Raw genomic sequence first — 27174 nt, forward strand, 5'->3', positions numbered from 1 at the left:
TTGGCAACCAGTGAATGAATGAGAATTGGGGAGGGGTGAATAATCAATGTCCAATATATGATTATTTAAATACAAATATATAAAATAGAGCTGTGGGTGTAGTTCTGTGGTACAACTCTTGCATAACATACATGAGGCCCTGCATGCAAAAAAACCAAATTAATAAAGCAATTTTCATTCCACATAATAAAGAGCTTTTCTGGCAAAACAGAGTAACAGCCAATAGCCAGAACATGTCAGAAACTTTGACAGAAAAATAATCAGATATGTGACAACTGAACTTTTTTCCTCAACAGCTGAATCATGTTGGTCTAACTTACAAAAATAAAGGATTACAAAAAAATTAAATCCTATAAATTAAAAAAAGGAAAGAAATATAATCAGTACCAGCTTCCTGTCTTCATAAAGATACATAAATCAAGTGGGAGGGGTAGGGGAAAGGAAAGAAGGGAATGGAATTAATGAGAAAATGAAAAAAAGGAAACAAAGTCTTTGTAAACAGGGAGGGATGGAGGGGTTGAAGGGAGGGCAGGGGAAGGGGGAAAAAATAAGAACCAAGAGAGTATGTAAAGGTACACATCTCCAATGATGAATGTTATTATATTGTACACCTAAAATGTACCAATAAAAGGATATACAAAAAAAAAATAGGGGGGGCCAGGGATTTAGCTCAGTGGTTTTGGTGCCTGCTGCACAAGTACGAGGACCAGAGTTCGATCCCCAGTACCAAAAAAAAAAAAAAATAAGAAATCACATATGAAAAGTAAAAATTATTCCACTAAATTCATTTTATAATTTAATCCAGAAACACTAACAACAAAGTAATAAAATATTTCAGCATTTAAATTAAAATATTTCAGCATTTTACCTAATTAAAAGATTACTAATGATTTAATGCTATTACAAGGCCTGAGATTTATGTGAAGTAACAAAGACATCTATAACATATTCATAAAATATTTTTTACTTTCTTTGTGAAAGTAAAATTGCCAGGCTTTCAACACTGCATTCCACTTTTTCTTCCAAACATATTCCCAGCCCATCAAAATTTATTACTTATTTCCTGATCATTTCATTTAGCATGTCTTCATTATGTCTATACTATTATATTTCTACAATATAAATATGTTTATCAAAAACTGAAGGCAATAATCAAATTGTAAATTTTCTGGAGTTGATGCAGCCATTAAAAATGCAAATGAATTATTTAGCAATCATTTGAAAGAGGAAACCACAAAAGCAAAGAGGATGCTGACTTGGATCCTACACAGTGAAATAATCAAGCTAGAGTCTCCACAGGCACCTTCAAAAGATGAAGAAGTTAACAAGCTCTGTCCTAAAACTGGCCTCCAAGAATGAATGGTCTTACCCCAGGTATAAAGGTAAATATGTTGTATTTTTGATTTTTGATTGAATTCCTGGGATGTTTCTCTTCACACTTCTCAGGACATCCAAGCCACACTGTGCGCGCTTTCAGTTCTTTCTTTCTTTGACAAATATTTATCAGCCAATCGCAGCAACTGCAAGAAACAAAAAACAGATGTTGTGTATTTTTTTTTAAAGCGTGAGTCTACATATTTAAAGCCAATGCAGATTGTCAAATGAAAAAAGTTATTCTTTTTTGGTATCAGGGATTGAACTAGGGGCCTTGCGCTTGTGAGGCAGGCAGTGGAACCACTGAGCTAAATAAATCCCCAGCCCCAGAATAGTTTATATGAGGAAGTCACATGGGGATCTAATTAATAAGTAAAAATTTCTTAACCTCACTTTCATGACAAAGAAAGTTTAAAAGCTAAAGACAAATTTTCTATGAAAATCAAAGTATAGGAGGCATTATACAAGGTTGACATACTTTAACATATCTCAGAATCACTGCACTATCCCTTTGCTCTGATCATGTTTAGAAATCTCTTTCAAAAACATTTAAAACTTACACATATTTGCTTTATAAGTGTCCCATGCAGCATTCTATGAAAAATATCCACCTGATTTTCAGCCTTGCTAAAAAAAATATATATCTTTAGAAAGGCAGAGGTTGGCTCTTTGGAAGCCTGTTTCTCACACCGTGGGCACACATTTCTGCAGGAGTGCCTGTACTACTGCCTTGAGAAACTTTCCTTTGACATAGCTGTTGCTAAGCCAAGGAATCGGAAGAGGCAAGCAGGTCACCTTTACCCCCAAAATTGCCCCTCACTTCTAGGAAAGCAGACAAAGTGCTAAAACAGAAATCACTTAGAATTATCTCTCATCACTTCTTATACAACAAGTCTAAACATCTCCAAACTGAGTCTTTTCAAGATCCCAATAGTTATAGTTAGGGTATTATTAAAGTGATTTAAGATTTTTAAAATAAGTATTTCCTTCTTCATCACTGTTTTTGGTGGGGGAGAAAAGGAGATGAATTAAATACATTTCAATAAAATTTTGATATTTGCTCTTAAAAAAGGCTTCAAGTAAAACACAGAAAGTTTCCAATGATTCTTTTCCCCTTACTGTTGTTTTTACTGTGTCCTGATCCCCTCACAAGGATCCTTAGCCTCCTGTTCCACCTTATCTTACTATCTCTAAGTAGACTGTAACTATTCTGTGCACTCCTCTCAGTACCCACTCCCAGGGGCTGAATGCTCAAGGACAATCCCTGCCTAGGTCTTAGTAGCTCTAAATTGTTGATCATTTATCCAGTTAAAGGGGTTCCCAGTGTTATGAATATTCTACAGTTATATAACCCAGGCTATGGGTGGATTCCTTCCTAAACTTCAGACTAGCAACCTGTAGCTATGCTAGACAAACACCAAATTCCCACATTTTACAGTGTAAGAAAGCTTAAAGCCAGAGAGGTAAGTGACTTCTCTAAGCCTCAACAACTAGTTTATGGCAGAGCTGAAAGCAGAATGTGGATTCTATAGCCTCACATCTATATGGTCAGTACAAACAATAATTAGACGAAACACTTATATTTGTAGACTGCCTTTGATGAAAACAAATTAATCACTAATAAAAAGGCAATTATAAGAAAGCAAGAAAACGCATGGAAAAAGAACATGGACTTTAAAGTCATTTTGGAGACTACTACCAGGAAGTGACCCTGGGGAAGTTCTTTAACTGTTTCGTTCCTCTTCTGGTGAATTCTGCTATTATTATAGGCAGCTAAGTGAGATAAAAAAATCAAGGAAGTCAGTCAAAGATGGCGACATCAGAACTGTGGCTGGAGGTACATCTGAAGAAAGTGAGGCCTGGAGATTAAAGTCACAATGGCCACACTTGACCACTCGGTCCATTAAATCCAGATATACATCAGACACCTGGGTGGGTGACCAGAACACTCAAGTCCATCTCTTCCCCAGAACTTTCCAGTTTTAGAAATCAAAAATAAACCATAAGGTCAGCCATATCCCCTTGCTGCGTTCGCTGCTTCCCTACTGGGTCAATGTTAGCTAAACAACTGTACTTGTAATCTTACTGGTTGATTATAGTTTGACCCACCCTGTACCCACATTTGTGACTTTGCTATATAATTTACTCCTGACAAAGGGACTTGGTGGCAACCCACTTCTAGGACCCCTCTCATCTCTCAGAAGCTATTCCTATTCCCCAATAAACTTTTCCTTCTCTTAACTTTCTTTGTCCTTTGGAATTCATTCCTAGACATGAACTCAGCACATCCGACATCTAGCAGGTTGAGAGTTATATTTCTCCTATATCACTATTACCTAGCCTCCCAACACCCCATCCCAAAACTCACAATCCTTGAACACAAAGAGAATGCAGACCTGCACTGTCCACTACAGCATCCACTGTCCACTACAGCATCCACTGGCTAAAAAATTCCTCAGTCATACTAGCCACATTTCAAGGGCTCAACAGCCACCACTGGACATCACAGATCTAAAATATGCCCATCATAATAATGAAGGCTACTCAACACCATTATACACAAAACACACTAAGAGCAGGTGGAACATGGGCTACACAGGTACACACTTCTTTTCAGCAATTCAAATACAGCAAAAATTCCTCTGGAATGCATTCAGATATGAATTTTTGTTTTGTAACACATAACTATCTAATTTGACATTTAAATATACATGAGTCAATAGAGAATATACAAAGCTGAGCATTTAAAAAACATAAAACTTAGGAAATGTGAACTTCGCAGTGTTGATCTGATAGCAACATATTTTTCTACAGACAAGACACTATACATGCAAAAACACAATGTCTGCATAACTTAAGTGCTATAAACACCAATTAGAACAGAAACTGTAACATCATGGCCTGTAATCCCAGCACTCAGGAGACTGAGGCAAGAGGACTGCCATGAACTTGAGGCCAGCCTGAGCTACACAGTGAATTCAAGGCCAGCCTCAACTACATAGCAAGACTCTGTCTCAAAAAAAAAATAAACTTAACATTAACATCTCTGTCATCAACTACAGGATCTAGTGCCTCCCTTGTTGACCTCAGTCTCACCCTATAAATACCAAGCACCAGTCACTAAAAACTGTCAACATTTTATTTCCTTATAGCCCTGTATAGATAAATCTAAGATTCCTAGACTTCTAAGACATAATTAAGCTATTCATACCACTTTGTTACTAATCCCACCTTTTAAAGAATAAAGTATCATTACCAATTATTTCATTACTTTCAGACAAAAATCAAACTGGTTTGGGAGCCACTATCAAGTCACATGCTATATCACAAAACTGAATGAATACAGTACATTCACCATGAGGTTGAGGTTTGAAATGCCCTGGAACTGCCACTAGATTAGGTAGATGGAAAACATTATCAGAAGAAGACAGGTGATTTCAATGGTAAGAGTAAAGGGTACAAACCTCAAAGATTTAAGACCATACAATAACAGAAGAAAGAATATGTAAGCCTTATTGAGCTAAGGGAAATGAAATTACAGGGAGTTTACAAAGTAATGTGAGACAAACATATTAGAAAATATTGAAAAACAAGAGGGAGAACCAAAGAGAAGTCCTTGAAAGAAACTTTCCTTAATACCATTTCTATATATGCTACTTTCTAAATTATTGATTATTCAGAAAAACTGTCAAGATCAATTGTAAGTAAATCAATTAGCACACAAATTATACTTTTTTTTCTTAAAATGTTTTACGATTAGTAGCTTTTCACAAAAATCCTTCATAGTCAAAATAACACTCTAATATTAAATGATTATATATCAAGACTGTCTTCTAAAATTTTAACCATAATTACATAACTCCTAAAATTTAGCCTCCTTCCCCTACCCCACCCCCAAATCATAGATAATTATATCTAAAAGGTACCTTTGGTTATCATGACAAAAACAATGCATTACTCATGTCTTCTTAAAAGATGAGCATTTTTCCATGCTTCTGCATCCAAAATGTTTTAAAGATTAATAGAAAGTGCAGAGGTCATTTAGAAGGAGGAATAATCCCAGCATTTGATATCTCCCCTACCCCACCCCCTTGCCTTCATATGGAAATGCCATTCCAGGCTCCACTTTCCAAGAGACAAAGTGATTTTTAATAACAAGTGAAATATAAATCTCATGAGAAAGACCATCAACCCAGATCAGAGAGCTACGTGTATCAATGTGCCTCACAATTACATACTTACAGGAAGGCACATTCACTGTTTGAAACTCAAAAGTTTTAAGATAGATTTAAAAAAAGTTTTTCTAAATGTTCAAATTGGAATTTTTGCCAAATAATAAAAAGGAGAAAGCAGATCTTAAGCCATGAAGAAATCAAAGCCAACTCAGTCCTTAAAGTTAAGAATAATTTCAAAGTCTGATGACTCACAAGATCTACAAACAGAAATATGTTGTCATATTTCCAACTCATTAATATTAGTTACAATTTCATTTGAACTTCAATATTCACTAAGATTATCTTCCTGCAATTAAACTACTTTTTATATCTTCTCTTTGAACCATCATCTAATAATTTTAATAACACTGAATATTATAATGGCATTTTGGAATTAAGGTGGCAAACATTCAAAACCAAAAATTTCTAATAAAGAAATAAGACTAAGCTATTTCCTAAATGTAGAACTGGCTCTCTATGGCACAAGTTTCTAATTTCCGTAATAATTTCTCACTGTAGAAAACACCTAGAGAACAAAAATGTGACAATATCTCAGGTTACTTCCCATTGCACATAACAATACAATACTCTAGTGCCATATCGACTGACTAGAACTATAGAACTGGCCAAGATGGTTCAGATAGCTTTTCCCACAGGATCATGATTTATTAAGATAAAGACTTTTTGGACACATCTAGCATATTTTATTGAACTGTTTCAATGTTCGCCAAATGAGTATTTTTGCTGCCAACATCTACATTTTCAAATATATCCTTAATGTTTTCCATAAGAAAAAGTGTATTACAAGAAAAATCTAAAATTTGGCTGTCGTAGTCCATTTGGTAAAAATAAAAAAAAAATTAGTTGAATAATATATTTAACACTATGATGAGACTGAGAGCTTTAAAGTCCATAATCCTTGGTAACCTGCTGACTAGAACAGTACTGGTATGATACTGTTAATGAACATGGTCAAATAAGTACCACTTCCAAAACATACAATCCCCTTTTAAAGTCCATACCATAAACACAGAAATGTTCCAAGTTGTATGGTTTTATGCCCATCAGTACCTGATTATCACATACTTAATTTCAGCAACTCTTTTACATCTCCACTACCCGGGGAATTTCCACACACACTAGAAGACTACCTAACACACTGGTCATGTATCTCAGCATTCTCAAGACAGTGGTCTTCATAATGATTTCCCTCTTGGAAGGTTTGAGACCAGGTATTTAACAAGCATTGTCTACTGCACTTCAAAGACTACTCCTTCTGTCCATACCTGCTTGTCCTGGCATTTCTCCCAGGGAGCACAGAAGAGACAGCCTAGCCCTTACCTGTTCTAAGAGGGATAATTCCAGTTCTTAGCTATAAATATTAGTGACAACATTTGCCTTTTTGAAGACAGTGCCATACAGATCTGGGAGGAAAAGCACTACCTTCATCCCCAATACTTGTAGAGAATCCTTGCCCCCAAGCTACATCCCAGAGCAATCTAACTGGCAGTAAGCCACTGCTAACCAATTTCATCAATTCATAATGATGCGGGGTCCAAGACAACCACAGTTCCTCACTCCACATTTTCACAACCAGTGCTGTAAGGGCGCAGGCTGAAGCAGCCACAATGGACAAATAGCAATAAAATTATGCCAAATTCAATGCAACTTCATGACTACTCATTTTTCCTTTGCTGATTATTGATAATCTCTACCAAAGTATGACCAAATTTTCCCATTTCTTCAGTACACATCTGTAGCCTAATCAACTCCTGGCTCAAATGATCCATATTCCCAGTCAAGAACAAGATAAAAGTCATCTTTTCCATCACTATTTCACTCTTCCTCCCCTCCAGCTTTTTACCTGTCCTTCCTTTATTCTTCATAGATCTGTATCGCATATACATTTTCAGGAACATCATCCTTCATAAGGCTTCCAACATCACCAAAATAATAAAGACTCTCAAACTTACATTTCCTGAACTAAGAAAATTGTATTAGACCAATCCCCCTGCCAGTGTTTTGTGTTGTTTTGTTTCTGGATATAAGACAGATTTCTAAAAGAAAACTACAAATCGGTTTAAATAAGGAACATCTTTAAAAATAATTAAAGGTTTCTGGGTACCAAGTTGTGAACACAAAGGAAAAAGTCTTGAAGAAAATTGAGAGTGCTATTCCAGCGAATATACAAATGATAAAAAAGTGAAACAATCTTATTGCTGATATGGAGAAAGATTCAGTGGAGGGAAACTGAAAATTAAACCAGTCTTAATACTCTTTTAAGGGAAACTTAATCCAGGCCAGGCTCCAACTCTCTTCACTATAAAGGCTGAAAGAAGTAAGGAAGCTACAACAGAAATATTTGAACCTAGAGCCAGAGATTTAGCTCAGTGGCACCGTGCTTGCCTCTTGAGACAAGGTCCTGAGTTCGATTCCCAGTATCCAAAAACAAACAAACAAAAAAGAATGTGAACCTAGCAGAAGCTGGATCGTGAGGTGTAAGGAAAGCTGTCTCCATAACACACCATCACAGCTGCAAAATGAAGTCACAGAAACTGTAGTAAGTTACAGAGGTTCAGGTGAGGTGACAAAAGTGACATCAAAGAGCAGATTTGAAATGTGCACTAAACAGCCTTAAACTGAAAGAAGATGCTGCTGTAGGGGCAGATTAGAGGGACATAAAAAAACCAGGGCAGGGCTGGGGATTTAGCTCAGTGGTTCTACCACCTGCCTTGTAAGCGCAAGGTCCCAAGTTCGATCCCTGGTACCAAAAAAAATAAAAATAAAAATAAAATAAAACCAGGGCAAAACACAAATGACTGAAATTGTAAAATCATCACCTGTGGACGACGAATGTAATGGTTATCTGTGGCTGACAACTGTGATCATCACATGGTTATCATGTACTATGTGCTTGAAAAACATATACCCTACTGTATCCTTTATGAAAGTTACATTTACTGTATGCTGATGTTGTCCCCTTCCTAGGAACAAAGGCTAAGACCTTGATTGGCCTAGCCTACACCAATCAGCAAAACAGTTTGCAGTTTGCCTGTATAAGTATGCACACATCTCATACTCACTGGGGGATCCTGAATGGAATGCCCTCTATCTTACAGCTCACTCTGCTGTTAAGATAGCTCTTCTGCTTCTTCTGCATTTGCCACATGCACTATACCAGTCTTGACTCTGCCATTTTCCACTAAGAGTCCCGCTTCTTTATTCTTTGCTGGAGTGAGGGCAAAGACCCAAAGAGAAATGGTGGGTCACTAGGGGGGACTCCTAGCTCCCTCCCCACCCTAGACCACCACTGGATGCAATACTGCCACCTAAGACTGTCCCAACAGGAGAGGAAAAGCTAACACCTGGCTTCAAAGTTTCAAAGGGTAGGCCAACTCTCTTCACAGGGGCTAATGGGACAGATAACCTTAAGCTGAAGCCAGTATTCATCTGCCCTTCCAAAAATCCCAGGGCCTTAAGAATTTTGCTGTATCTTCTTTGCCTGTGCTCTATAAATGAAACAACAAACCCTGGATGGCAGCACACCTAGTAAAGTAAAAAATGACAATAAAAATTAGAAAATATTTGAACTGAGTGATAATGAAAATAGTCTTCAAAACTTAAATGCATCTACTTTTAGAAAGAAAAAGGCAGAATAATGGTGATTTGAGCAGTCACCTTGGGAAACTTGAAAATGGACAGCAAATTAAACTCATAGAAAGTATTAAAGAAAAAAATAAAAGACCAGAAATCAGTAAAACACAATGCAAACACTCTGAGGACACAGCATCACTTACACAGTGTTCCACAGACAATATTTAACCTGAATCTAATGATGAGAACACATCAGATAAACCAAAACATAAAGGATTCTACAAAATAACTGATCTGTATTCTTTGAAAACATCAAGGGATGAATGATGAACACTAAATAATTAGCCTCAATTAAAGGAAACTAAACAGGCATCCTACTTACATGTAACATATAACCACCCATTGAATAGGGATCTGAAGTATATGCAAAGTATTATATCAGTGTTAAATTTCATGAATTTGACAAATGGACTGTGATTACATTAAGAAAATACCTTTAATAGGGCCAGCAATTTAGCTCAGTGGCACTGTACTTGCCTCACAAGCGCAAGGTCCTGAGGGATGGTTCAATCCCCGGTACCAGAAAAAAAAATACCTTTAAGAATACTAAAAATACCTTTAAAAATACTAAAGAATTAAGATGTAAAGAGAAATGAAGTAACCTAGTCTGAAATGAGTCAGAAAAAAAGATATAGAAAGAATGATAAAATGAATGTGGTAGAATATTTAAAATTTGGGAAATCAGAGTCAAAGGTACAAAAGAATTTTCTACACTATTCTTGTAACTTTTCTATAAACCTAACTTTATTTCAACACATTTAAAAGTATTAAGACAGCACACAAAAGAGGACAAGAACAAAGGCTGTTAACTCTTCAAAAAGAATAAAACTGATAGTAATTTTTTTAAAAGATGTAAATACTGATATCAGAAATTTTAAAAGGTGACTTTATACAGATCTTGTATATCAATATCACAGGAAAATACTATGAAAAATTTCATGCCAATATAAATTTGAAAACAGTTCCCTTGAAAACCACAAACTATCATAACACAAGACAAAAAAAGTCTGCAGTTCTAAATCTGTTCAAGAAATTAACTCTGTAATGAAATGTGTATCCACAAAGAACACTCCAGGTATACTGGAATACTGGCTTTTTAACCTAGAAAATGTTTTCAATAAACAACAGACAATTATTATATCATCAATTAGCAATTTTTAAAACACTGATTAGGCATGAAATTCTTTCTTCATATGAAATCTTACAATATACAAAGAGATAATATATAGCTATACTCTGAAAGCTAACAAGACATGATGAACCTTCATCACCTTTCTCTATGTTGCCAATTTCTGAATCCCAATTCCTGCAACTCCCCACAATACACTTAGAATATCAACTCATGAACTGTCCTAGCAATCAAATCAGTTACAGGAACATCTTTTGCAAATTTCCAAAGGGATAATGTAAAGGATGATGAAAAATATATTTCTCTACAAGTATTAACTTTCTCTTTATGGATACAGGGGTATAAATTCATACCAGCAACAAAGGTATTGATTACAAACCTTGTACAACAGAAAGACTATAAGCATTGTAATTCATTTGATAGGCTCTGCTTAAATCACAAAGCATTACTCAGCTGTAATATATTCCTAGGGAAGGAGGGGGCAGTGTCTGAGATGCACAATATGCTTTCACCTACCACATACTAGTCAAAGGCAAATCACACCAGTTTTATCTCAGCACCAGGAAACTTGTTTTAAATAGGAGTTTTTATCTTGGTATATTGCTAGTTAAATTAACAGAATAAGCTTATTCCCAAAGCATTAAAGCTGAATAATTCACGTAATTATAGTACTATTAAACTGCATGTTATAGGTGCATATCTACCTTTTCGGATAAGAAAGGAATACTATTTATATACGTCGATATAGTGACCAAAATTTATTATACCATACATTAATTATAAAATCAATTTCCTCCAGCTTTTAACCATTGAAATGTCTCATGATAAATTTGGTTTTCTCTTCCTTTTAGTCTAGCATTGTTTGATTTTGACTAAGGTTATTTTAGTATTCCATGATGCCACAGTGTCTTCTTTAGTTTTTATATCTTCATCCATCAATATATCCAATAAATATATCAGGAGCTATGCTTATAAATAACCTTCATGCACAAGAAAATCAGGTTAACAATGGACGACACACCTGATACAGAAGTACTTCCATCCACCACAGACAAACCACTCCAGTCCTCTTTTCCTTCGTGTTATCCTAGCTCGTGGTAATGTGTGGTAATCACTTTCATCATTCTCAAAACCTTCTTCAGACATCATCAGTGGCATTTCATCCAAATGAGCAGGCTCATCCTCCAGCTGGTACCTAGTTAGAGGTAAGAACAGACAGCTGAGCCAGGCTAAGCAGTCTTCTGTTACAGTATATGTTTTATTTAGGGCAATATCTGGCCTAATTTTACTAATTACCCAGTATTTTCCTTATACTAAGCTGCCTTCAGCTGAAGTAAACCATTATAAATAACAATGCCTAGTGACGTTACTCTCTTTTGCAAAAAAAAAAATTAGTCAAGGCAAATAGGTAAGAAAAAGGCAGTGCAAGAAAGCCTGCATTAGTTGAAAAAATCTACAATATTCATGCTGTACACACAATCTTAGAACGGACTCTGCAATGTACAGTCAGGCAACAGCATTACCAGGGCTGCCAAACCTTCACTCACTACATTTGATCCAGTAATAGGAAAAATAAGCATCTTTACCACTAGCCAAAAATTTTTATCTCCAAGTAATACCCAAATACTCTGTTACAAAGCTATAATCACCAAAGTTCTAGAAACAACTTTTAACAAAACATAGTTGTCTGTACACTGAAAGGTCCACCATCCTTGGGTTTATAGTCAGAGTTGATATACTGAGAGATATAAGGAATGATACTATGTCTCTGCTATTGTCTTTACTGAAACATTCTATGCAATGAAAAAAAAAATCTCAATAGCCAGCATATATTTTAAACCATCAGTCATTTTCTGATCCCAAGAAACAGCAGCCCACCATCCAGTCACCTTATCTTTCCTCAATTACACCTTTAAGAATAAAAACTTATCTATTGAGAACAATCAATTTGTCAGAAGCTATAACGGTGATTCAACAACTACTGCCTTTTTTTTGTTCTGGTACTAGAGACTGAATCATTGGCCTTTGCACCAAGCTACAGCTCCAGCCTTTTTTTTTTAAGGCATGGTCTCACTAAGTCTCTAAATTATTCAGGCTAGGGATGAAGTGGTAATCCTCCTGCCTCAGCCTCCCAGAATGTTGAAATTATAGACCACACCCAGTGCACCACACCCAGTGCCACCACACCCAGCTGCTGTTTAATTTTACATCAAGCTTTTTTTTTTTTTTTTTTTTTTGGTACCGGGGATCAAACTTGGGTCCTTGCACTTGCGCAGCAGGCGGTGAAATCACTGAGCTAAATCCCCGGCCCCAACATCAAGCTTTTGTGGGAGGTATCATCTCATCTCGAGTGTCAGCTTAGGTCACTTCCTCATGCCAGACTTCTCATGTCACCTCAATATGAAAATTAAAGCAGACTTTTGGGTTGCTGTAGCACAATGGCAATCACTTAAATTGAACTCTCCCCTCACATCCTCAAAAATCCATATAGAAGATAAATAGAACCAAACAGAGTCCACAACTAAAATATAACTAAGAGACAGAGTACTGAAACCCTTGATTTACACATAAGGAGAGAAATATTCCAACCCAACACAGCCAGTTACACAGTAAGAGACATCCTTGCAAATCCCTGTGGGCTTTTCCTAAAGAAAAATGAAGGCCCTAGGACAGTGGAACCACATGTTTAAAGTGCTGAAGGAAAATAAGTATCAATGCAGAATATTATATCCAGTAAAACATTTTCAGATGAAGGAAAATTATAAGAAAATTTGTTGTCAGCAAGTATGTCCTAGAAGAATGCTAAAGAAAGTTTCAGGATGAAGAAAATAATACCAGAAGGAAACCTGAGACATTAGGAATGATGGAACAGCAATAGAAAGTTCTTTAAAAATACATATGACTATTCAAAGTAAAAATTGTAACCCCATGTGATTAAGTTTTCAATGTAAGCAGATGTGAATACAAATGATAACTGTAACATAAGGAAAAGTAGGTGCTTCTATATTTCACATGAAGTGATAAATGATAATAGTAAGTATACAGTGAAAAGTTAGCTATGTATATTGCAATCCTTAGAGTGGGGTTTCTCAGCAGAACACTATTAACATTTTGGGCCACACAAATCTTTGTTGTGGAAGGCTACTTTGTGCACATGGAATGTTCAACAGCATTCCTAGCCTTTATGCATTAGATGTAACCAGCACCATCTCCTTGTTGGGATGATGAAAATTGTCTCTAGACATTGCCAAATATCCCTGTAGTAAAGAAACCACTACATAAAGGGAGTACTTAAATACAATGGCATATAATACTAAAATATTAAAAGTAAAAGAACATATGATGCAAACACTCATCAAAGGACATTGCACAATGATAAAAGGATTAAATCACCAATAAGATCCAGCAATCTTAAATGTACACGCACCTAGCACCTAGTAAGCACCTAGCACCTAGTAAGCACCTAGCACCTCAGCTTCAAAGCACACACAGCAAAGCTGATACAACTGGAAGGAAATAGACAAATCCACAGTGGAACTTGAAGATCAAACTCCTCTCACAATAACTAACCAAAAAAAAAAAAATCAGAAAGGATATAAAGATGTAACCAATACTGTCATCCAACTTAACATAACTAGTATTTACAAAAAGCACTACCAGGGCCCGGGGATTTAGCTCAATGGTTCTGCCGCCTGCCTCACAAGTCCAAGGACCTGAGTTCAATCCCCAGTACCAAAAACAAAAAAGAAAAAAAACCTCATGCTGGGCCATAGTACCAACCTCAACAAATCTAAAATAACTAAAATGGTACAAAATAATGCTATTTCATCACAATGCTTTTTAAATCAGTAAAGAAAGATATCTTAAAACTCCACAAATACTTTGAGGAAAAAAACATATATATAAAATGGGCTGAAGAAGAATAGCCAAAATCCTTACACACAGAGCAAAAAAGAAAGTTCATTCAAATTATCAATTATTTAGATAACAGGTTGTTACTTAGATCAAAAACTAGACTAAAAAAGAACACCTGAGAGCTGGATGTGGTGACACACACCCATAGTCCCAGCATTCAGGAGGCTGAGGCAGGAGGATCATTCTGAATTCATGGCCAGCCTGGGCTACATAGTGAGTTCAAGACCAGCCTGAACACAGCAAGACCCTGTCTCAGAAAACAAAACAAAACACCCACCTGAGGGGTTCCTTGACTAAGAAGCCATGGAGAATGGGTAAGGCTGATGACAATGGCTGAAATTTACTAAGTACTAAGCACAGCTGGATACCAGGCCAGGCACTTCAGATGTCTGTACTCTGCACAATAAAAAAACAAATAAACTGGGCCAGGGATTTAGCTCAGTGGCATCACACCTGCCTCACAAGCTCAAGGTCCTGAGTTCGATTCCCGGTACCAAACAAACAAACAACTATAGCTAATGAGACACTGGGGGAAATATACACAGCATAAGTCAGAAAATTGATTAATAATTCTTTATCAACAGTTCTTACAAAAATATAATAAAAGCACACCAGTGCTGGGGATTTAGCTCAGTGGTTTCACCACCTGCTGCGCAAGCACAAGGACCCAAGTTCAATCCCCGGCACCAAAAAAAAAAATTTAAAGCACACCTTTCAAATGACAAATGAGCAAAGACAATTCACAAAGAACAAATACAGCTATATTTATAAAACTGCTCAACCACATTTGATCTCTCAAGCACTCTTGTAATAGACACTTGAGAGCTTGCTTTGTGCTAGGCACATCCTAAGTAAGTATTGAAAACATAAAAACAAACAAGGTATACACAGACCCTGACATACAGGGGTAATCAAAAACAATGGTACTTAAATTTTAAAAAGCTTATTATAGTAAAATACACATTAACAAGAATAACAAGGTAAGTGTGTTTGAAGAGAGGGGGGATACACTGGCTATTCTAAGGGAGATTAATGACAATGTACCTTTTACTGTAACAAAATTTTTAATTTAAACATTCACCCTATTTTTTATCATGCTATATTGATCTACTATTTACAGCAATTCCTGTCAAGTAGAAAAATGATTGTGTGTCCTTATCCACCTTGTTCACCAGATCTGGCAGGATGCGACTTCTGGTTCTTCCCCAAAGTCAAAATGACCGTGAAAAGTAAACATTTGGAATTAATTTAGGATATCAAGGAAGCCATGATAGCACAACTAAAGACATTTTCACAAAAAGGATTCCAGTACTGCTTCAGAAAGTGGCAAGAATGATGTGTATTCAAAGTGAGAAGGAGTACTTTGAAGGGGGTTAATGCCAATGTTGTCAGGCTTGACCTGGTAATGAAATGGTTAATGAATATGCTCTTTAATTTCAAGCTACTGTTTGACAAGATACCAAAAAACCACAACAAAACAGGCAGCCAATGCAGGTGCTATCTCCTCCCGAAAAAGCCATGTATCTCAGACACAGAACACAGGATGGGATATTCCCAACACAGAGATAGCAACTACAAAGTACAGCATCTTTTCAATGCCAAGTCACCTGAAAATATCCATACATCTGCCTTGATCGCTGCATGGACCCTGACCGTAAATATTTGCTCTGAGGGCTGGGGATTTAGCTCAGTGGCACCATGCCTGCCTTGCAAGCGCAAGCAAGATCCTGAATTCAATCCCAAGTACCAAAAAATATATATATATGTATGTATTTGCTCTGACTCCTATATGTGATAGATGTGCCAGGCCTCTCCTTTAATGTCCTATAAAGCTTTCTGCCTTTTCTTTGTTCAGGGCTGGTGGCCCTTTGCTTGCCATCAGTCCACCTCTGCCCAGGTGAAATAAAGTCTGTACCACTTTGCCTTTACTAGCCTGCTCCAGTGGTCTCATTCCTTCTCATTCCTATTTAGCCCAGGCTGGCCTTGAACTCACGGTGATCTTTCTGCCTCAGCCTCCCAAGTGCTGAGATTACAGGCACACCCAGCTCTAATTGAATATATTTTAAAATTTTAAACATTAACTATATTTTTCTATCATACCTTCTATAAAGTTCATGTGCTAACAGGACAAAAACAAAAGTAACAAAACAAGATACTTGTAAACACAGAAGTGCTAGAAAAAAAACAGAACAGGGTGGTAAGACTAGAAGTGACTTGTCAGGTCTTCTTTGGATTACCCAGGAGGCATACCAAGAAATAAGTATACCTGATAAAATAAAGCCAACTATTACAAGTCTAGGAAGACCAGCAAGTGGTACACAGACTGTGAAGGGGACAGAGATGGCCACTGGACAGTAGTGCAGCAGAATTACAGCTGAAGAGGCAGGCAGGGACAAGCACAGTGCCAGAGAAGCACCAGGAAGGCATTTCACTCTAGTTTCAAGTGTAATGGGAAGCCACTTAGAAGGTTTGAAGCCTGATCATTAGTTTCCAGAAAGGTCTTTTAAGTCAATCAAATTCAAACAAGAGAACATGCCTTTCTCGTCAAATGAAAAAGGTTATTCTTTTTTGGTACCAGGGATCAAACTAGGGTCCTTGCACTTGCGCAGCAGGCGGCGGAAACCACTGAGCTAAATCCCTGGCCCGAGAAAAGTTATTCTTAACATTCAGCATGGCCAAGTCTTCAACAAACAGGCACTCAACTGCTGGCAAGTGATGAACAATCGGTAAGTAAGCACTGCAAGCTTTTTATTTTTGTAATGTGCACCAACTTTAATCAAAGGTTCTAATTACCCATGGAAATTAAACATATATACAAGTTTGCCTACAAAAATGTCTATCACTGCTGTGCTGCTTGGAAGAGTAACCAAGGAAACAGAAAAAACTTTAATATCCATGATTAAAGAACTGGTTAAATATATGACAGAATGTTGTATTGTCACTAAAAATGACAATGTGAAAGACCTTTTGTTGAACATGTTAGGAGAAATAGTCATTTATTTTCACCCTATTGAACACGCCACTCCATCCATCAAAATGCTATGCATTTAGTGTATGAATAAAACCTACAAACAACTCCAACTACTCTTGATAATATCACAGAACTTCCTTACAAAATGAAAATTATATTTTAGATGATTCAGGAAAAATAAATTACATGATCTGTGAAGTAACAACCCTAAAACACAATATTTTTCTCTTAAAAAGTACTTTTTTCTTCTCTATAGATCACACATTTTAAAATAATCAACTGGAAAATGAATATACAAAATACAATTAAAATGCAAAACACCATTTAAATATATTTTAATACTTAAAAAAGATTTCTAGTCTTTTTCATTAATTCTCCAGGCAATGGTGTCACACTTTAGCAAAAGTCACAATCTCACCAAGTTTAACACCGTAAAAGCACTGTGGTGAGTTCTGGAAGATAATGAATATAAGCAACTTCATGTTTGGTAACCTAGACTTCAGAAATACAGCCTTTGAACTGGCAAGCAATTTATTCCATTTCCTAAGCAATTTTCCTATTGTATTGAAAATTTCACCTCAGTATTTAAAAACAGTAAGATGATGAATAATGGATTTTTTCAGAGACAGGATAAGCAGAGAATCTTAAGTGTCTTTGTTGCCTGGTGTCATACACACTTAATTGGTTTGTCACTCAAGAAAAAATCAACGTTTCTAGCAATTAAGTATAATTCTGGAAACATTTTTAAAACGAGTAAAAACAATGTGAACAAAGACGACAGAACAGATGATACAAACCCAAGGGTACTGCCATGCTAAAGAAAGAGGACAGCTATCTTAGCTGCTGCCAAAGGCTTTAAAAAATTAGAAACTTTCAACAGAACATTCAAGTACTGGAACACATATAATTTACCTGTATCTAAATAAAAGTAGGTCAATGCAATAACTAGCCTAAACTCACATTTTACCTCAAGTATCTAACAGCTCTATTGTTTCCATTTAGATTAAAACCACTTCTGAAATGTCAATTGATATTAAAAGGAGAAATACATTTAAAATGTGCCTAATACTCAAACCTTCTTTGAGAAAAATAAACATTTCTCCTTTACCTGCACGCTAATAAAGAAAAACAAAGAAACAGACTTTAGTGCTATAAAGAAATATGTATATTCTCTTCATCACAAGAAGCTACCAAATTCAATTATGTCACTTATGAGCCATTAATAAATAGCAAACTGCATGAAATGATGGGAAACTGGGATTCTTCCTCCTATAGCAGTAGAAGAGATAACAAATGCTCTGGTCTGTGCTTTCTCCCCCCTCCAAACTCATGTGAGGGAAGGTTAATCCCCATGCAACAGTTTGGAAGGCGGTGCCTAAAGGGAAGTGTTTAAGTCATGCAGGTTAATGCCACTACAAAAAGGGTTTGCAAGACTTGGTTCACTCTCTCCTGTTCTTCTGCCATCAGGGGACACAGCAAGAAGACCTGACCAGATAATAGCACCATATATCCCATCCTCCAGAGCTGTAAGAAATAAATTTTTGTCTTTTATAAATTACCCGGTCTCAGGAATTCTGTTATAACAGCACAAAATAAACTAAGAAAATGATAAAAGAGTAAATAAATAGTAAATTAATTAGAAATGGTACCTGAAAAACATACCTTGACCTTAGCAGCAAAAACAAGCAAAAGAATATCACTCCCTTGAGCTGAGACATAATTCCACATATGAACAGCATATACAGTAACCTTGAGCTAGCAATTTCTAAAAGGTTTTGTGAAAAGCCTACATACCAATTTCTTGAAATGAGAAATTACACAAATGCTATACATAAATTGAGACAAACTTCTGAATTAGAGTTAATGATACAACATTATGGTTTAGATCTAAATGTTCCCAAAATTCTCATTTGGGAGGTGAGGCCTAGTTGAAAGGTGCAAGTCACTAAAGGCACAACTTGGAAGAGTGTATCTCCCCCTTCCCTGGCCACCATTTGGTATACAGCTTTCCTCCTGTTCTGTCATGCCATTTCTGCTTTGGAGCCAGCTTATCACAGACTGTACCCAATGAATTATGAGTCAAAATAAACTTCTCCTCCTTTAAGATGTGAGTTGTATGGTTTTGCCGCCTGCTGCACAAGCATAAGGACCCGATCCCCGGTACCAAAAAAAAAAAAAAAAAAAAAAAGATGTGAGTTGTATGTATCTCAGGACAGGAAAGAGACTAAGATATGTAATAATCCAATCTAATGTAAACACAAATCTAGAAATTTAAAGTCCCATGGCCTATGGGCTCAGGATACACATCTCAGATACCTAGAATTGTGATGCTCCCTATGAGTAACTCTGTCTTCATACTAGTACCATTAAGGCACAGGAAAATCAAGTGAAATGTTCACATACTGGCAGGTACAGTTTCTTATACTCGAATGAACTATGGATCCCTTTTAAAGGAAACTCTTTTAACCTGTACAAAAATGTGTCTGATTCTAAGGAATCCTGGGCCTGAGCCATTAGATAAATACTATCTTGAGACTCATTTTAGGGATTAAGGTGTAACTCAGTGGTAGAATGTGCACCTACCATGTCTTGAGAAACGGAGGAAGGGGAAGAAAAAGAAGGAAAGAGGGAAAGATTCAAGAATTGAGGAAAGGAAGGAAGGAGGCATAGAGAGAGGAAGGGAGGGTGGGTGGGAGGAAGGGAAAATTCTGTACTCCCACCCCTCCCCAAAAAACCTCTTTAATTGTGAACTGCCATAGTAAGGAAGAGTTTTACATTTACAACTAACAAACTATTAGATTATAAAATCTTTAAGATTCAGAGAAAATTGTGTAATTGTGTATAGGCCCTAAGAATAAGAAAATTACTATTACAAAAATCCGTTAATCTTCCAAGAAATACAAATACAGTATTTTGCAGATAATCAGACAATAGCTATCTCTTCTCAACAGAAGTCTCTTTTTAAACACTAAAGTTTATTATAATATTGTACTGCAAATGTCTCTAAGCATGGTCAATTATCCCTACTGCTGGAAAAAGTACTAACAGACTTGGAGAAACAAAATAATTGTTATGGGTTGTATCTAGATGTCTCCCCAAAGCCTCCTACACTTACAGGTAGAGATTTTTAGAGGTGGCTAAATCTGGCTATGTGATACTAGGATTAAGGGTGTGTGGTACTGCACTGGTCCACTAATTTATCACAGTTCTGAGGTGGATAATAGGAAGGCCCACCCTGGGTGTGGGTGGTACCACCCAAAAGGCTTGTATCTTGGATGGGATAAAAGAAAAAGTGGCTTGCTACTTACTGCTTTCCTCCCCACCCTGCCATGAACTATTTCTCCTCTGTCATGCCCCTCTCCATGCCTCTCTGCCATGCCACCCTGCTTTGGAGCCAGTTTATTACGGACTAAAACCTCTACAAACTGAGATAAAATAAACCTTTCTTCATTTAACTTGTGGGTGTTGGGTATTTTGTCCCAGTAATGAGAAAAGTAACTAAGACAATAATATTCAGTGTCATTAGTTGTTCACTTAACTACAAAGCTAACTTGTATAATAGTTATCATTTAAAACACAGACAAGAAAAATATCAAATTAACAGATGCCTTCCTTTCAGATATTCATGAGAAATTAATATGTAGAAAATTGTCCTAACACATAACTACATTCCTTATGAACAATGACTTTGCTTACCTGACATAAAAATAGGACAATACTAATTTTTAATAACAAAAACAATGTGATATTGAATTTTTAAATGTTTACTATATGCAAATCACATTTAATTCTTTCCTTGGAAAGTTTCATGAAATACAAACTCGATAAAAAAAATTTAGGTAAGTTGTAACAATTTACCAACATTATCTTAAATATGTTGTGTTCTAAGCTGGTATAATTATAGAGAATGAAAAATGATTTCACTTCTCAGAAAACACTTTTAAAATTATTGAATTCCTCACACATAGTAAGAATAAAATGTCCATTTCATACGATTTACGAAAGAGGCTTTGAAAGCTCCCAAAATAAAGGAAAACCCATATAAAAACTGTCCTTCATCAACTACAGCTATGTAACTTTCAAATCACCAGCATAGAGATTAGACTTTATAATATAAAACTTTGTTTTTACTAAAATAAGACACTGTCCCACTTATTCTTTACTGGTAGGTGCTTACTATTGTATAGCATGTATTTCACAAAACAAAAATACTAGAAAAGTCATAACTTTATCTAAAATTTATAGTTTTAACTGATAGCACTATAGTTTTAACTGATATCACTATAGTTTTGAAGTATGAAATTAGTGATTTGTTATATACTAAGTCAAAAGTATACGTAAAATGATAAATTCTGTTAGATATATTTTACCTCAATAAAAGAAATCTATACATTCAGGTTTTTAGTGGGTGAGGGGATGGAAATGGGTGGAGATGATGGCTACAGGGTAAGAGGTTTCTTTTGTAGATAAAGAAAATGATCAAACACTGACTGGTATCTGTGAACATACTAAAAGCCACAGTATTATACACTCTAAATGAGTGACTTCTATCACATGAGAACTCTATCAAAAAAGCTACTAAAGAATGAAAAAACAAGTAAATAAAAGAGACATTAAAATAAAAGAGTAAAGGGCCAGGGATTGAGCTCAGTGGCTTTGTGCCTGCCTTGCAAGCGCAAGGTCCTGAGTTCAATCCCTGGTACCAAAAACAACAACAACAACAAGCAAACAAACAAATAAATAAAAGAGTAAGGCTCAGTGGTAAAGCATATATCTAGCATGTCTGAGGCCCTAGGTTAAGACTCCCAGCACCAGACCAAAAAGGAGTGGAAATAAAAAGAAAAAAATAAACTGCCCCTTCTTTCCAGTTCCTGACCAAGCTGGAAGATATATTTCTTTCTTCTCCTCCCACTAAAGACAGCCAAAACTCTGAACACTATATATGAAAAAGTGGAGAGTGGAAGGAAGACCAACAAGGATGCAGGACCCAAGGCGCAACACAAAAGTAAATCCCAAGTTTTCTTCTTCTCGCACATATTCTGTGTTGCATACTAGATAGTTAGCAGAGACTGAGAATAGACTGTCTCTCCAGCCAAAGATCAGGTAAGGGGTCCACTAGTGGACAGAAAACTTTAAGGCTGTAGTTATGCTACTCCATCCAGAAAGATGGAAAAAGTACAACCCATCCCACAGTAGACAAATTTCCTCATGCCCACTCCTTAGCCGTAAGAAATCACTCTCCTTGCCAGGTGTGGTGGTACACGCCTGTCATCCCAATACTTGGGAGGCTGAGGCAGGAGGACTGCCATGAGTTTGAGGACAGCCTGGGCTACATAGTGAGTTCAAGGCCAGCCTGAACTACACAGCAAGACCCTGTCTCAAAAAAACAAAAAACAAAAACCACTCTCCTCACGGCCCAGATGATGTCAGAGAAGGCCAAGGGAGCACAAGGACGTCCATCCCACCTGGCACTTACTCTGAGGTACACAGACAGAGATACTAAACTTTCACTCCTATTTTTAAAAACTTCAACAAACCGAGTTTAAAGATCTAAATGGCTTTTATTTGGTTGGTAGGGGGTTTTTTTGGTACCGGGGATCATGAGTCAGGCAGCATCCCGCACTTCAATGGACTGAGCAGTGGTTTGCTTTACAGACAGAAATGGCTGAAGGAACAAAAAAGCAGCTGGTCATCTCAAAATTACTTTCATTATAGGGCTGAAACAAAAGGGACTTCCTTATGGCAGCTCAGGCTGATTGGGGCCCTATGGATTGGCTGCTGTGAATGTGCTGGGGTTTTGGGGGAAAAGTATCCTGTTTTATGTTCAGTTTGATTACACAGCACTAGCACAAGTGACTACATTCTGGTTTAGATGGCTGGGGCCTAGTGCAGGAGCTTAGTCCCCATGGCCTCCAAAAATTGTACTCAACACTCTCAACCAGTGGCACTAAGGTATGCTTGCCCATTCCTACCAGTTCAGAGGAAGTCAACGGAGAAGCAGAAACTCCAGTCACCTTCCATTGGTAATAACCCCTCAAGCAACCTCTGCGGAGGCCATGAAGGAACCACAATAACCACGCCCTCTGGTTCCCCTAAGGAACCATAATAACCAGGCCCTCTTCCCCTACCAGCCAAGCTATTATCAGCAGGGACTAGTGAGAGCCCACCTGGGCCCAGCAATAACAGGGGACTCTCCCCTACCAGGTGTCAGAGGTAGCTATGTGGGAAACCAGGCCCTTTACCCCATCTAGCATTAACAAGGCAGCATCCTCCATATTTTCCACCAGCTACCTAACTGGTACCAGAGGAAACCTGATAAAGAGGATTTAAATAAGGTCCAGAGTCCCACGATACCCAAATGTCCAGGATGTATCAAAAAATCATTCATTATACCAAAATTTAGGAAAAACTCAACTTGAATGAGAGTCAGATGTTAACATCAAAATTACATAGATAATGAAATTTTATGACCTGAGTTTTAAACATCCACTATAGAAATGTTTCAATGTTTCATGAACATGTGAAACAAATGAAAAGATAATTTCAGCAAAGACAGCTAACACAAAGAAGAATCAACTGGAATTTTTAAACTAAAAAACAATGGATTTGTTCAACAGCATGGAGACAGAAGGAAAAAAAAAGTGAACCTGAAGACAGAACAGAAATTCCCCAATAATAAATGAATTTCAAACAAATGTACAGAAACTTAGGAACCAGAGTGACCACAATAGAAGATTTACAAGGTGTCATGAAGGACACAGAAGAGATGTCAGAGGCTCAAAAAGTATTCAAACAGCAAAAAACTTCTCAGATTTTACAAAGACAAACTTATGGACTCAAGCTAAGTGAACCCCAAATTGGATGAGTATAAAGAAACCCATGCAAATCCCGTAATAATCAAACTATTGAAAACTAAAGAACAAGAAAAAAGCTTTCAAGTAATGAGAAAGAAATGACATCCTCTCTAAAGAGGGAAAATGATTCAACTGACATCAGAGTTCTCATCAGAAACCAGGTAGCCAGAAAGAAGTAGAATATTTTTAAAGTAAAGAATTGTCAACCCCAAATTCAATATGCCTGAAACCACAGACAGTACTTAACCCTATGTATTCCAATTTTTACCTATACATACATACCTATTATATAATTTATGAATTAGGCATAGTAAGAGATTAAAAACAACAATAAAACAGAACAACTGCCAACCATATACTTGTAATAAAATTTGGGACCATTATAAAGTAAAATAAGAGTTACAATACTTAAACACAGTACTGCAATACTGAATCAACACCACAGTAGTCCTGTTGAGACAACTTCAACGGTACAGAAAAAGCAGCTAAGTTTACTGAAGTTTAAAGGGCAAAGTTAGGCACAGAATGAGCAAGCTTATGCCAGTGAAAAGGAAAATGTACAGGCAGGTGTTCAATGGGTTGGGCTTAAGGATTTGAAATGGTCAGTCTTTCAGAGCATGACTGACAGCACAGCATAAAGGGTGCTGAGTTAGTTCACCTGTATCCACTGCACTTGTCCTTTCCCAGCTCTGCCTCCAGGCAGTAGGCCCCAGGACCCAGGATAAAGGTCTGGGGATTTGGCCCTGGGAGATTTGCCCCTGGGGTGGTCAGGTTCAGGTGAGTGGAGGGTAGTATCCTATAGATCCAGTTGTACTATCTATATTACCTGTGAAGTGAACATAGCCACAACCAGTACCTAGGGAAAGAAGTCTCTACATTCCAGAGGACTGACACTTCTGACTCTTACAATGAGACACAGGCCTCAGAAAATCCTTTTTATCCCTCCTGCAGCATCAGTAGACCAGTAACAACCCAATGGCACCACGTGAAAAAGGAAACTGAAAGCCGGGGATTTAGCTCAGTGGTTCCGCTGCCTGCCTAGCAAGCACGAGGTCTCGAGTTCGATCCCCGGTACCAAAAAGAAAAAAAAAAAAAAGGAAACTGAAGATCATAACATTGTCAATTTGAACTACAGACCACAAAAGTAGGCTTACATGCCAAAATAAGATATACATAGGACTTAAATTTTACTAACACAATATACAAAATTCCCAGGATACAATCAAAACCATGTTACAGCAAGAACCAGATCATTCAATTCAAATTAGAAAAGCCAATCAACTGACATTAATATTAAAATAGCTCAGATGATGGAATTACATAAAAAGTATTTTAGGGCCGGGGATTTAGCTCAGTGGTGCCGCCGCCTGCCTCGCAAGCGCAAGGTCCCGAGTTCGATCCCCAGTACCAAAAAAAAAAAAAAAAGAAAGTATTTTAAAGCAGCAGACAAAAAATGCTTTAGCAATCAATTACAAATTCTTCTGGAATAAACAGAAATTATAAGACTGAAAAATACAACAGAAAAAAAAATACCAAATGGGTTCAGTAATAATAAAGTCATGATGGAGTATAGAATCAGCGAACTTGAGAGCAAACGAATAAAACTTACACAATCTGAAAAACACAAAGAAAAAAGACTAGGGGAAAAAAGGGACTAACAGAATTATTGTATATGACATTAATGTAAGATCCAGTGTTCACATTATGGATATGAACAGATGATGAAGAGCAAGTAGAAACAAAAGTATTGTTTTAGAAATAATCGTTAAAATCTCCCTAAGTTCGGTGAAAGACAAAAGCCAAGAGTCAAAAAAGTTAATAAACACTAAAAAAGATAAACTCAAAGACATCTATGCCAAGACTCATCAAAATTATTCCAAAAACCAAAGACAAAGAAAAAGCTTGAAAAGCAGCTAGAGATAAATGAATACAGTACCTACAAAGTACTGAAAACCAACTTGGGTGGCAGTGGATTCCTCATCAGTGTATTCATGAGGCAAAAAGGGAATGACAGATTTTTCCAAGGGCTAAGAACTGGCAACCAGGAATTCTAATCCAACAAAACTCCCATTAGGTATTAAGAGAAAATGAAGGCATTACTATATGATAGAAATTTAAAGATTAGTTATAGAAAGTTCTTTATAAAGAAGGGAAACAGAATTCTGGAATATCGAGAAGGAAGAACAATACAAAAGGGAAATATAGGTATATGCAAGAAACTATCCTTATAATCATGAGTTTTACCAATATTTGATGACTGATCAGAAATTCTAACACCATCTGATCCTCAGAACATGGCATTTAAAGTGTGAGTCCTAAATGGAAAAAAAGGCTTCCAGGCTTCATTGGAAACAGTAAAATCCTGATACCAACACACTGGAACAACCAGATCAAACACTTGAAAACTATACACAGACGCTCAAAACACTCTACAGATAACCAGTGTTCAAGTAACTGCCCCTACCACCAAAGGCAAGAGAAGAGAAATATGGGAAAGAGAATCTGAAGAAACAAAACAATAAAATGCCACACTAAAGTTCTTATATACCAATAAGTACCTTAAATTTAAATGTCACCAATCAAATGACAGCTTGGCAGAGTAGATTAAAATCACAACCCAAGGAGAAACCACTTCAAATTCTACAACACAGATAAGCTGTAAACTAACACTATGCAAACCTAAATTAAAAAAATTTTAAAAAGCGTAAGTGGTAAAACTTCAGAGTTAAGAAAATTATCACAAAGTGATAGTATATTAAAAAAAGGACAACCCACCTAGAAGACACCAGATTTGAATGTGTATTCACCATTAGACAGAGCTTCAAAATACATAAAGCAAAACTGGTAAGACTCAAAATGCGATAGAAACTATTTTGAAATGCGAGGCATATTTCCAAATAATCATCTCCTAAAATTAACTATTTATAAAGAATTACTAAAGCAATTACTCTTATAGCTAACATCAAAGAGAAAAGGAGAAATTGTAGCTCTGGAAACTCCACTTCCTCACAGACATTCTGAAAACGGGCACGGTGCATATAGGTTTTCCTGTAATCTTCAACG

At 36.7% G+C, this 27174-nt stretch overlaps 1 protein-coding gene across 8 annotated transcripts in view; it reads right to left on the minus strand.

The window, feature by feature from the left end:
* The window catches only part of Atp9b (ATPase phospholipid transporting 9B), a 305926-nt gene that overhangs the window by 277261 nt on the left and 1491 nt on the right, over positions 1–27174 (minus strand). For 6 of the 8 annotated variants that reach the window (XM_087188815.1, XM_087188837.1, XM_087188832.1 and 3 more), the window contains exons 2-3: positions 11393–11566; positions 1370–1520 (exon numbers count right to left, since the gene is read on the minus strand). In XM_087188815.1, coding sequence (XP_087044941.1) covers positions 1370–1520; positions 11393–11529 — 288 coding nt within the window. In that variant the 5' untranslated portion in view covers positions 11530–11566. Of the gene's footprint in view, positions 1–1369; positions 1521–11392; positions 11567–12613; positions 12637–14563; positions 14922–27174 lie in introns of those variants that run through there. The other 2 variants (XM_087188819.1, XM_087188828.1) reach the window with 2 other exon arrangements.

This window comes from Heterocephalus glaber, unplaced genomic scaffold (assembly GCF_053883595.1).
Source record: "Heterocephalus glaber isolate CG9 unplaced genomic scaffold, H.glaber_assembly_v1.0 deba00000331, whole genome shotgun sequence".
Classification (NCBI taxonomy): Eukaryota; Metazoa; Chordata; class Mammalia; order Rodentia; family Bathyergidae; genus Heterocephalus; species Heterocephalus glaber.